This window comes from Onychomys torridus, chromosome 5 (genome assembly GCF_903995425.1).
Source record: "Onychomys torridus chromosome 5, mOncTor1.1, whole genome shotgun sequence".
In the NCBI taxonomy this organism is placed as follows: domain Eukaryota; kingdom Metazoa; phylum Chordata; class Mammalia; order Rodentia; family Cricetidae; genus Onychomys; species Onychomys torridus.
In genome coordinates this window covers 73759606-73773141 of record NC_050447.1, presented here as the reverse complement: position 1 = coordinate 73773141, position 13536 = coordinate 73759606, and the positions used below count along the sequence as shown (strand labels likewise).

The 13536-nt window shown below is 37.8% G+C and overlaps 1 protein-coding gene across 1 annotated transcript in view; it reads right to left on the bottom strand.

Annotated features, from left to right (window-relative positions):
* Nucleotides 1–3442: 3442 nt before the first annotated feature.
* The window catches only part of Stam (signal transducing adaptor molecule), a 56115-nt gene continuing 46021 nt past the window's right edge, over nucleotides 3443–13536 (bottom strand). The window contains exons 13-14 of the mRNA XM_036187706.1: nucleotides 12289–12464; nucleotides 3443–6515 (exon numbers count right to left, since the gene is read on the bottom strand). Of these exons, the coding sequence (XP_036043599.1) occupies nucleotides 6248–6515; nucleotides 12289–12464 (444 nt within the window). The 3' untranslated portion in view covers nucleotides 3443–6247. The remainder of the gene's footprint in view (nucleotides 6516–12288; nucleotides 12465–13536) is intronic.

The window sequence follows — 13536 nt, the reverse complement described above, 5'->3', positions numbered from 1 at the left end:
GTAAATTCCAAGTAAGTACAAAGCAGGTCTTGGAGGAATCACAAAGCTGCCCAAGATCAATTACTGACCAAGAACACTCTTTTGAGAAAAGTTTTATCTGTTATAGTATAGTCCTCTGAATTTCTAGGGCAAAAATTAAAATTTCCACTTAACAGAAGTGTGTGAGGTGGGTGATGGTGGCGCACACCTTTAATCCCAGCACTTGGGAGGCAGAGGCCTACTGGCTACAGAGCGAGAGTGAGTTCCAGGACAGGCTCCAAAGAAACCTGTCTTGAAAAACAAAAAAACAAGAACACAAAAAGTGTGTGCATATATATGACATACAACAACAAAAGTTAATGCCACTATCTCACCTGGTGCTATCTATCCAATTGCATGAGTGAACTTGTTACTATGAAGCCTCTTGAAGGTGAATTTATCTGTATCCCTGTCTACTTCCTCAGTCAGTTTTAGCAACCCCTTTGAATACACATCCATTAGTTTTTCAGTAACTTTAGTTTGGATAAAAAAGTAACCTATCATGTATGTTTTATATAAATTTTCCATCTAGGATCTGTCTTACCTAGCAGATACTCTAACCAAAAGCCTTCCAAATATGTGTTTAAGAAACACAATCATCTACAATGAACACACACATCCTTCTAAGAAACAGTAATTAGTTGTATTTTTTAATCCCTTAACCAGATGAAGTAGGACTTAATCCTGAATCCTAGCAATCTAATGGAGTTCATTAGTGCATCTTGTGTTTATAACTTAACTATGCTTTGCTCAAACTGATTCCAATTTGGTAGGTAATCAACTGGAGGAAATGAGCAATTCTGACTTTCTTGCCCTTTCAGCACCCTGGTATTGATACTAGGCTAAGGAGAAATCTTTTACGAGCAAACTAAATATATGTATCTGAAAATACAGTCCTTATATAATACAACACTTATGAAATTACCTCAAAGCTATCCAGTCTGAGTCTAATGGGTGTGTGAGTCACTGAGAAAAGTTCACTTTGGTGAGAACAGGGAAACGAGCTATTGTTTTCAGCACAATTTTCTTCAGCTCTCTGAATACTACTGAAAATGAAAACAAAGTTGCAGCATCCTCTTCTGGCCTCAGTAACCTAAGCTTAGTTGGTGATACACAGCACACAGAAACTGTCAGGTTAACCACGTTCACTTCTATGTGCACTTTCTGAAAAGAGCATGAAAAATTGGTTTCACTACTTTCTTGTGCATGTTATGTGTGGTCTATGTGTAGTTTATGCATGTTCTTGTATGTAGATGTACCTATGCACTCAGGGAAACCAGAGGACATCAGGTGTACTGTTCTACCACTCACTGCCTTATTCCCGTAAGACCAGGTCTCACACTGAAACTGGAGTGAAGCTGGCAACCAAGAAGCCCTAGCAACACCACTGATGCCACCTCTCACAGTACGGAGGATATGGAAACATGATTACATCTAGAACTTTATGTGCACTCTGGGGATCTGAACTCAGGTCCTCAAGCTTTGTATTGAAAATGCTCTTACCTGATGAGACATCTCCCAGTCTGGAGTTTCATTACTCCCCCTCCCCCGCTTTTTGGAGACAGGGTTTCTTGTGTAGTTTTGGTGCCTGTCCTGGAACTCACTCTGTAGACCAGGCTGGCCTCAAACTCACAGAGATCCGCCTGCCTCTGCCTCCCGAGTGCTGGAATTAAAGGCGTGCACCACCGCTGCACAATGAGTTTCATTACTTCTATGTACAAGTCAGTGATTATATATCTTTTAGGAATAAGAGTAACTAATGAAAATGGATTTTCGAATTTGGGTGGTAGATAAGTGCATAAAAATATATTTGATAAAAAGTATAAAACCCGGGCTGGAGAAATAGCTCAGAGGTTAAGAGCACTGACTGCTCTTCCAGAGGTCCTGAGTTCAAGTCCCAGCAACCACATGGTAGCTCACAACCATCTGTAATGAGATCTGGTGCCCTCTTCTAGCCTGCAGGCAGAACACTGCATACATAATAAATAAATTAAGTTATATATAAAAAAAGTATAAAACCCAATATGGCCGGGAGGTGGTGGCGCACGCCTTTAATACCAGCACTCGGGATGCAGAGGCATGCGGATCTCTGAGTTCGAGGCCAGCCTGGTTTACAGAGCAAGACCCAGGACAGGCTCCAAAGCTACACAGAGAAACCCTCTCTTGAAAAAAACAAACAAACAAACAACAACAACAACAAAAAACCCAAAACCAAAACAAAGCAAAAAACAACCCAATGTGAAGCTCCAGTTTCCCTGATGAATGCTTATTTTTTTAACTGTATGGAAGTTAATTTGATTATTTGGTCTTTTGGTATGGGTAGCCTTGTTGTGTGTTTTTATTTACAATGCTTTTTTATAATAAAATATAAAAATTAAATAATAAAAATTTCCATTGAACATAAAAAAAATCAAGTTAAAGGATACTTCAAAAATCTAGAACGTGGGCGATTCTTAAAGTCAACATGAAGAGTAGAGAAAGATAACAATGGGGGCTAATTTAGATTAACAACAGTAGTAAAGGGACATTATATAGGTGGCATATATTCCTGGAATGGATCCTAGATCTAAGAATGAATAATATATATTTAAGACAGTTTGCAGGGTGTTGGTAGCAATATCTTAAGAATCACTGCCAGGCCAGGCTGTGGTGGTACATGCCTTTAATCCCAGCACTCAGGAGGCAGAGTCAGGCGGATCTCTGTGAGTTTGAGGCCAGCCTGGTCTACAGAGTGAGCTCCAGGACAGGCTCCAAAGCTACAGAGAAACCCTGTCTCGAAAAACCAAAAAAAAAAAAAAAAAAAAAAAAGAATCACTGCCGGTATTCCTGAACATAACAGTGGTCTAGATTACTTGGAGGTTGTTCTTATCCTTACAGGAAACATGAAATAGTCATGCATACAGCTTCCATCTGTAGCAGTTTATACATTCAATAAAGTAGGTGCATGTCTATTCACATGTACATCTACATACAAATACACATGAATATAGATATACACATGGACATAAAGCTAAATGTTAGTAATTAGTGAATCTAGAATATTTGGGTAGTCAATGCTTTACTCTTTCTGTCTCTGGTTAAGGAATCTCTCTGTAGGACTGAAAGTTCTCTGTGCGGACAGCTCGTAGGCAATGTATCACCCCATAGCATCAGCCTATTCAGTAGTTCCTACTCACCTTCCAAGATCAAAGATAACTGAAAATAGCACCCAGATAGTTTCTTCTGTATACTTTAATACTAAGAGATACACACAGTTATTAACTCCTAATAAACCAGAGAAACAAATATTAAAAACTTAACAAAAAAAAAAAAAAACAACAAATGAACCAAAATGTTAAACTTAAGTTGTTATTAACATTAAAAGGGACTATAACAGGAAGCTATTATTATTATAATGTAATTGGCAAATAAAACAAGATAATAGTTCAGATGAATAAAACAATTTTAATTTATATTGGGTGAAAAGTTGACCAATTATACCTATAAACCTCATATTAGGAAATAATTTCTACAATTGGTTTGAGTTGCACAGTTTATTATGCAGGGCATTAATCTAACACAAACTTAAGCAACGGACAAAGGATATTTTCAAGTTCAATGAGACAGATGTCACACATGAGAGAAATTATTCTACATTAGAAATCAATGAAGCTGATTTATTGAACACTTTAAGTATTAAAAGCAAAGAGGAAAGAAAAAATGTTCCAGAAGAAATTAGTAAGAAGGGCATCTCTGGGCATGTATTAGAAAAATGTCCTTCCCCAAGTAGAGGGTGACAGGTAACAGTGACAGAAGATCAAAGGGTCAGGAAAGTCTAGAAAATTGTATTAGCACATAGCATAAGCCACACCTAGTAATTTCGGTGCACTCACATATTATCACATCCAATCATGCATGGGGACTGCAGCATAGGAGCAGAGCTGCATTTTGTCTCATTTAGTTGTCACTTTGATAGAAACATTTCTCAAACTTAAAAAAAGGAATAAACCAAAAATTTCCTTCATAGATGTTTACTCTTCGGGTACTTTGTTTTATAAGTTAGTCTATTTTATCAAAATATGGACAGCTGTCAATGAAAATTTCTTGTGGTTGTTGTTCTGTGAGACAGTCTCATCATGTATCCTGGCTGGCCTGGAACTCACTATGTAGACTAGGCTGGCCTCAAACTCAGAGATCATCCGCCTTTACCTCCTGAGTGCTGGGATTCAACGTCTACATTATCACGCACAGCAAGGATTTTCTAGCAGCACAACTTGCATGGATTTAAAAGAAAACTATTTGTGATCCCAGTTGGCCCCATCTTTCCACCCTTGTCATGCTACTTCAAGGATGAAAGACCCGTCCTTCCTTTTCACTGGAAGTTTTCTACCAAGTACTTGCACCAAGTAAAGTCACTTAGACAGAATCAATGTCAATCACTCATTTAACTCTTTATACACTCTAATACATAATAAAAAATATATATGCAAAATTGGTACCTTTTTTTCATTTCACCACTGAAAGGCTTAAAGGGTAAGAAGCATACTAAAAAATATTTTGTTGATATTTTAATATAAAGATATCAAAAATTAAAATGGGAATATAGTTGTAAACAAGAACTTATTAAAATGAAAAGAAAATATAATATGACTCAGAGGAAAGTATATCATTTAAACCATAATATTTAAATTGGAACAAAAGATTATAATCTAACTGCTAACAAGGTTTTATTAAAAAATATTTAAAATGTGACACATGAATTAAAATTTTAACTTTACTAGTTGATGGTGACATACTTTAAACTCAAGTGAAAAGAGCTTTAAATATGTCCCTGTGAATTAACCACCCCTAAGATTATCTGCCAAAGCTAAAGTCATTTGTCAAAAAGGAAACAGACAAATCTTGCATACAGGAGGAAAATTTAGATCTATTAGTTAAATATGGTACTCAAATTTTAGGTTATTTAAATACTGGTATAGTACAACCAGGGAAATTATAAATATAACTAAAATGTTAGTGGAATACCTTTTTGTATGGATTAAAATGATTCATTAAAATTACTCCTGTATAAGAAGCAAAAATAATTCCAATAGAACTACAAATGAGACAGAGAGGAATAACTTTAAAACTCCAGTTTGAAACTTAACAATAAATATGTAAACTATTCAACAAAATCAGAAATATAAATTACTTTGAAACACCTACTTATAGCAATTTTAATGAGAATTAAAAGATACAATGTGTCAAAGACATTTAAAAAACTAGTGGAGTAAGACAAGTGAATCAAATTTTGTTTCTATCTTTAAAATTACAAGATGAAAATGTAGTGTTAGTTCATTTTTGTTTCCAATTGAAAATTTTCTAGGCATGGCCTCTATCTTTGGTGTCACTGCTACCAATAAACACACACAGTATACAGCTTTAAACCTAATCACCACATTCAACTAGGGAAAAGTAAATCAACACTGCTTCTTTAAAAATAAGATATAAAGACTAATTTTTGTCTCATGGTCCACAATACCTGGTACATCATGCCAAAATACAAAAGTCTACAGGGAACAGTATTCTCCTCTAACTGCACCAAAAATGTGGCTACTGTAAGCTGGTGTGATGACAGCCAGTAGTGGGCAAAAGCTACAGAAAGACGTAACATACATAGGCTTTGCTCACAATTAGTAAAAGAAAGGTTCGATTTCATGTGACACTACAAGACAATGCCTTCGGGTCAATGTACTACAACTTGGTTCTCTTGCAGCTTAAAAAGATAGTGTACTTATCTTAAAATTTACACAAAACATTAGCAAACATGGTAGTAGTTCATGATTAAAATAAAACAGCAATGTAAATTAATTTAACACAGTGTTAAATATATTCACATGATCACCATTGTAATTGAAATGGTCACTAATGAAGTTACATGTCAATATATGTACATAACATTTGCCATAGCAGTTTTTGAACTTTTGAGTGTTTGCAGACCAGGTAATTTTACAAGACAATAATCTTGTAACAATTCTTCATATTATGAAAGGAAATAATGTTGTAAGTAGTTTCATTCTTCTGGGGGAGGGGTAGACCTCCAAAAAGTCAGTGCAAATTGAAGACAGTTCTACCCTCTTGAGTATTTGAACTTGTTGACCAAGACAGATTCCTATAAGCTGAGGAAAAACAAATCTTAGGATGTTAACGAATCTCCTAACATTGTCAATGGCATTCAGCAGAAACATGCCACCATGAGGAATATCAAGTCCTATAGGAGAGCCTTCTGAGAATATGCTTGCTGTGGCTGAGGTGGTTGTTGGCTGCCTCCCGCTTGAGGCAGGGTTGATGATGTTAAAGTATAGTTTGGCACCTGGGACATATTAGGTCCTGCGTTCTGGTATATGGTGACATCAGCAGGCACAGATACAGCAGCAGGTATAGGTACAGGTACAGGTACGGCAGCGGCAGCAGCAGCAGGACTATATATTGAAGCCTGACTGGGATATGAGTTTCCTTGAACAGAACTAACCATTGCACTGTGGAGGGAAGAAAACACTTAATTAGCTAAAGTAAATAATGTATTGTGCACTCATTCAGATATGAACAGGAAAACCATTAACATCCATTTACATTCATTTGATAATTTATTAAACATACACAAAGTGTCAAACACTGTTATTTAAGTACTGGGATGCTATGAAGGAAGAAAAACAAGTGTCTACTATTACAGAGCTTACATTTTGGTAGGAGAAAAAAAAGACTGTTAATGAGTGTTCAGAGGAAAAAAGGATGGCAAACAGTACCAGAAACACCTGGGACAAAGTATTCTTATCTATGGAGGGTGCTAAAGGGAGACCTTTCAGATAAGGCTCATTCAAGGAGAGATTTTAGGGAAGCAGAGGAACCATTATCAGCAGTCTAGAAAGGCACACATTAGGCTAAGAAAAAGAAGCCTTTGCGGTTTTATAATGTGGTATGTTCAAGAAACAGAAAGGAGGCCAAGGCAGTTGTGACAGAGTGAGCAAAGAGTGGCAGTTAGGAAGAAGGGCTGTAGAAGATCCAGTGAGTACCTTAGGAGACACAGGGCTGTGCTTTGTGACTGAAGTGAAATACACACTTGCTGGGTTTTGAGGAGAAAGGTAATGAGATATGACTTGTATTTTGACAGGCTCACATGGGAGCAAGAACAGATGTGAGAGCTAGCAGGAGCCCAGAGCCATAGTGGAGACAGAAGAGAAGGGTCACACCCTACTCCAAAGAAAGTGCCATTGAAATCTGATAGTGGACCAAGTAGTCTAGAATGTCTGGTTTTATAACTGATAAAAATAACTGCAATGACAACTTACTAAAAGGAGAAAACTACACATGGGACTAAAGCTGACTGGAACAAGAGAAGCATGGGCAAGAAGAAAGAATGGTTTTGGACACCTCAAGTGAGATGTCTAGAAGACACAAGAAAACAATGCGCATGCAGTCTGGAGTCCCAGGGGAGAGCAGGAGCCAAAACAGACCCTAAAAGAGTCCTTATTCAGAGGGCCCTTAGGAAATAACTGATCGGAACAGTCCATACAATGAGCCCTAGATTTTTTAATGTCAGCAATATAAAGGTGCATCTGGCAAGGGCAAATGAGGAGCAGTAAGAAAACAGGAAAACTAAGTAACAATGGCCTGAAACACATTAAATACAAGGAAGGGAATGAACTGTAAAGCAGGGTAGAAGACTTGTGAAATGACCACAGAATTTGGCAGTATGTGCATCAACAGCATTTTGAGAGAATAGTTTCAATGGACTAGTGAGATGTGAGCATCATCATCTCCCTATTTCCCTAAAAGTACAGCATAAGGGCATCCCCCCTACACAAAGCAACTACCAGTACATCTATCAACTACCTGTGACTGTACCTGTTCAGATGTGCATCTATATCCTTAGGGGCTTGACCTTACAAGCTGGGGAACATTAATGTTGCTTCCAAAGGAACACCTGTGCATTCTACAAGTGCTTTCTGTAGGGCATGTCCTTTGAATGTTGGCCCATCTTGGCTTGGCTCCTATGTGTTCTCTAGTTAGTTATTAGCTTGGCTTCATTTTCTCTAGAGCACTTTTGCCTTCCTTCGTCTGTATCTGTTGTTCCTGGGTACCATCAGAACCTACTTGTACTGTACATCTGCCACTGTTTTCTCTGGTGGCTGACATTTTTATGTGGCTACTATAAACAACGGCAGCTTTAAGAGTTAGAACTGAGTTTCTTTCGTCTTTTTACAGGACACAACTTTATACCATGGACCCAGTGAGTACGTAATATTTAAATGCTAAGTGTTAATGATGACAATATCAAATACTAGATTGAGATAGAAATGGGTTGCTGTTTTTCAATTCCTTGAAAGTGTATCATAAAGAGTCTAAATTAAAGAGTTGATTAATATATTTATAAATGTAAAAAAAATGTGCTTATGAGGAGAAATAAGGCAACTGCTAACACAGCAAATGGAGGTTTAACAACAAAAACAAAAAAAGAGCAAAATGGAAGAAAAAAGCAAGGTACAGGGTGAGTCAGGGAGGCTGTATATCTATCTGACTGAGCTTTCCAAGCCATAATTTTTACTGATTGACAGGCAGGTTTTCCTAGCCCTCTTGAACACACATCTAGGAGGCTATTTCTTTCTTCTTTTTTAAATTATAAATATATATACATGCATTATCATACTCCCCTCCCATGCCCCCTACTCTCAAACTGATAGCTTTTTCCCTCTGATTATTGTTACATACATATGTGTGTGCATGTATATGTATTATACACAAATACATAAATACAACATGCTGAGTTCATTCTTATTGTTTATTTATGGTTTGGGGTCTGACAACTTTGTACTGGAGAACCAATAAGGGAACACACAGGAGACGATTTCTTATTCCTTCACACACAGTTTTAGTTTTAGAATTAAGAGCTTTTCAGACACCTGTCCCCTAGACCACCTGGAAGGTACTTAGAAGGTGGTACTCATGAAGCTACCTATGGAAGTGAGTAAAGTCACCATAGCTTATGGATCTACTTATCAATTATTTTATCTATTAGACAGATGTTTAAGTATTTACTAAGATGAAGTATAAATAGCAGTAGAACACTTGCCTACATACATAAGGTAGGTTTGATCCCCAGCACTGTGAAGACTGTGTGGCTGGAGGAGCGGGACACAGACAAAAGCCATTTCTTTCAAGAGACTGATCTATCTGAGTTTATTTCGATTTGAAATGGGGTAGAAAATCTTTAATATATGAATGTACTTCCAAAGTCAGGAAAAAATGATAAATTTTAAAAAATGATAGAAAGATAGAAATAATAAAGAGAAATTAAACTTTAAAAGCATCCATTCTGATGTACCTCCCCATGGGAGGCCTTGCCTTCTTGTTGGGGGGGAGTAAGGGGTGAGTTGGGAGGAGGAGGCTGGGGGGAAAGGAGGAGGGAAGAAGGGGATCTTTGATTAGTGTGTAAAATGAATGAAAAAATTTCTTAATAAGAAAAAAGAGATTACAGCCATAGATAAGGGGATAACTACAGTGTGTTCAAGGAAGGTCATGCTATTTACATGACAAAGACATTTGAAATGGAGCTGATGTTTAACAAAAAGAGAATGACAATATATTCTGGGGACAGTTTACCATAAAATATTATATTAAATCCAAGTTGGTAAAGATGACATAATAATATAGAAAAGATCCCAGTGGAAAATGTACATAGAGAAGGGCCTGAGACTGTAGACAAATATTTGCTCAATAAAGCCATGAATGTATATCACTTTAAAAAAAAAAAAAAAAGCATCCATTCCCTAGAAAGCCTTCAATAATAATATTAGCTCCTTGAAAAGTGATAAATTCGTTTTTTTCTCTTTCTGTTCTCTTCCCTCTGCCCGGTCTCTCTCTTCCTCCCTCTCTCTCTCTCTCTCTCTCTCTCTCTCTCTCCCTCTCCCTCTCTCTCTCTCCCTCTCTTCTCTCCCCCTCTTTCTCCCAATAAAGCTCTAGAAAGATAAAAAAAAAGTGATAAATTCAACAAACCTGAAAATACTTATGAAGAAAAGCAAAATTAATCAAAAATTAAAAAGAAAAGTTAGTGAACATATACTAAATATTTTCTATACAAATATGATTTAGTTCCTTAGTTGGAGGAAATAGACTAGCATGCAATGGCACCGCACCAGGAGCAAAGGGAATGCAAAGCCTGTGAAAGGATGTGCTGGAGCATACATACTGTCATTACTGAGTTACTACAGAATTAAAGCAGATGGCAGGATCAAACAGAGACACACCTGGAGAGAATGATGAGGACTGCAGAATGAATGAACCAGTATTATTGATGAGAAACTTGCCTTTATTGTAATAATTAGACAGAATGATTCACAAAGGACAAAAAGCTGTGCAGTCACAGTGATTAGGTAGGAAGTTATTAGTATCCAACTGTAACACCATGATATTAATGGGAAAGATTTATTTTGGAGATTAGTAAATAATTATATACTAGTTGTCATGATAAACAGACAATGCAGAGGAGAGATAAGAAAACAGAGTTTGTGAGAGCTACAGTGTTTAGCCTTGGCTACCAGGTAGACAGTGGAACTCTGAACTGAGATATAGAGTATAACCAGTTAGCATTTGAAGGACATTTAGCATGTGCCCAGAGCATATTAATACACACACATACACACACACACACACACACACACACACACACACACACACTCCAAATGTGCTACACTGAGAGAAAGGAATTTCAGTATGCAGGCGATGTGATAATCTCTGGAGCCAGAATCCCTGGTTTTGGATCTTAGCTATGTGGAACCTTAGTCTACATCTCAGTTTCCTGCTGAGAGCTATTGGTAGCAATGCTTTACCAGAGGTCACAAAAATACGCAGCAGAGGACAAGTGATATTTATAAGGTTGACCCAGCAGATGAATAACTCTCTGATAGAGGAACTTTGTCAAGCAAGGCTTACGAGGACACTGCCTATGAATGATTGATTGCTTCTGTCTGCAATTTTCTTGTGTACTTCCACAGTTCCTCCCTAAAAAAAACAACTATGGGGTTTCCTTTCATAGCCTGGATTGGAAGTGTGCTCTCTCCATGAATATACTGGGCACATATACATCTGGATGGTCAGAAGGATGGCTTCTTCTTAAGCTGTGTAATTTTGAAGAATAGAAATATACTAGGATATGCTTTACAACTAGATCTATTGCTCCACGAGGACTGTGAGACTGTTAGAAAGCTTGTTTTATTTCTTTAGCTCAGGCTGACAAGACAAGCTACATATAATTAGCTGATTTAAAACCTCAGAGCAGATTCAAAATAGACTAAATGCCCCTACAAATGAGTTCATAAAATAAACCTCCACAGAAAACACACAAGGGCAAATTCCCAGGTGTCTGATTGTAGAACCAAGGTCAGAGACAAAGCAACTTTGGTGCTAATTCCCTACTTGTAGTCTGGCTGATAAAGACCTAATTCCCTGCACACTTGTCTCACTGGGCACTATGTCCCTAGTCTCAGGTTACAGCCTGCACTTTGCATCCATGCGCTGCCATGGTTACCCACTTCCCTCAGATATAACTTTTTTTGCTCTCCATGGGATGTATATTAGGGGATATAGAATGAAGAAAAGAGAAGAAGCTTGAGAAAAATAGAATAATCATCTGTACATGTATAAGTCTTATTCCTTAAGATAAATAAGAATTATCCCTAAGTCCTGCTACTCTAAGGCATTTCTTTTTATTACCCTGGGTGCAGTTCTGGGAGCTGGTCTCACAGGCTGCACTGGTTTCCCATTAACAAAATGGAGGTGCCAATATACTTCTCTCATAGGTTATTGTAAGGAGTAAGTCAGTCAGTATGTGTTAAACATAAAGCATGGCACTGGATCCACACCACAGCCCATGAGTTTTAGGCTTCATTACCTCCTTTAAAGTCATGCTAATACCTAAACAGAACAACACAACAGTGTCCTTAGAAGCTCACACACTCTTCATGGATGGATGCTACAATAGTGAGGTACATACAGGAGCATTTACCAACTCTGCTGCTTTCTGGAAAGCTTGTGCTACCTAGAAACACTGCTAGTAAACTCTTAAAGTCAGCTTTCCTTGCTTCAAGGAAAGGAATTTAAGCTGGGATCTTACAGAAACCACCCTACACTACAGATGCAGTAGTTTAGACAGTAATGCCCACCTCCAGTTTTTCTTATCCAGGTTTATGCTTATAGACTACTGCAATCAAGTAAAGAATATTAACTTTAACCTCGAATAACCAATAATCAAATTACTTTGGGTACGAAGCCTGGGTCTGCTGACTAGGAAGAGCAGAGTTTGCAGAGGGTGGAACTGCTCCTTGGCTGATGGAAGAAAGCTGCTCTGGAGGCAGACTGTAGCTCTGGAGATGGCTCATCTGTGCATTCCCTGTAACCAGGTAGGTACCACTTTGAGCAGGTCCTGGATATACCTACAAAAGGTGATAAGGAAACATTCCATTACACAACTTCAATGCCTATTCCAAACTTACTCAGCAGAGACATTCAGTTACAAAACCCAGCAAACATTGCTCCTTTAGAACTTCTTTTATATGTTATTGCTATGTAGTTGAAAGTTTTCCTGTGTCCCGCCTGGTCCTCGGTCAAGACAAATCTCTCTCCCCTGCCAGTCCTGCAGCCGCCTGGACCCAAATAAACACACACAGACTTATATTATTTTTAAACTATGGCCATGGCAGGCTTCTTGCCAGCTATCTCTTATATCTTAAATTAACCCCTTTCTATAAATCTATACTTTGCCACATGGCTTGTGGCTTACCACTATCTTTACATCTTGCTTCTCCTGGTGGCAGCATCTCCTCTGCTCTGTGTTGCTCCTCCTTCTCTCTCTAGTTAGACTGTTCCGCCTAACCTTATTCTGCTTCACCATTGGCCAAACAGCTTTACTTATCAACCAATCAGAGCAACATATATTCACAGCATACAGAACGACATCACTCATCATTTCCCCTTTTCTTTCTATTTAAAAGGTTTAACTTCAACATAGTGAAATTACATATAACAAAACAGTTATCAAGCAAGAATTATAGTTATACTATCATTTGGAATTTTATGAAAAGCTCTTTTTAGTATAAGCTGATGATTTTTAATCTTTTTGAAAGTGTATGTGTGTTTGCAGGGATACATGTGCATGCAAGAGTATGTGGGAGCATATGGAGGGCAAAGGCTGATGTCAGGAGTCTTCCTGGATCATTTTCCACCTTCTATTCAGCCAGGATGTCTCACTTGAAGCCAAAGCTCATCTATTGGGCTACTATACCTAGCCAGCTTGCTCTGGGGATCCCTTCTGTATTTCCACGTACTGAGATTACAGGTGGACTATCATGCCCAACTGGCATTTACAAGAGAGTTGGGAATCTAAGCTCCAGTCTGGCATGCATTTTACCCACTGAGCCATCCTCCTAGTTTAAAGTTTTATTCTTAAGCATTACATGAACAGATTTTACTTTCACATAGTAGTAGAAAGAAATACATCTTATACTA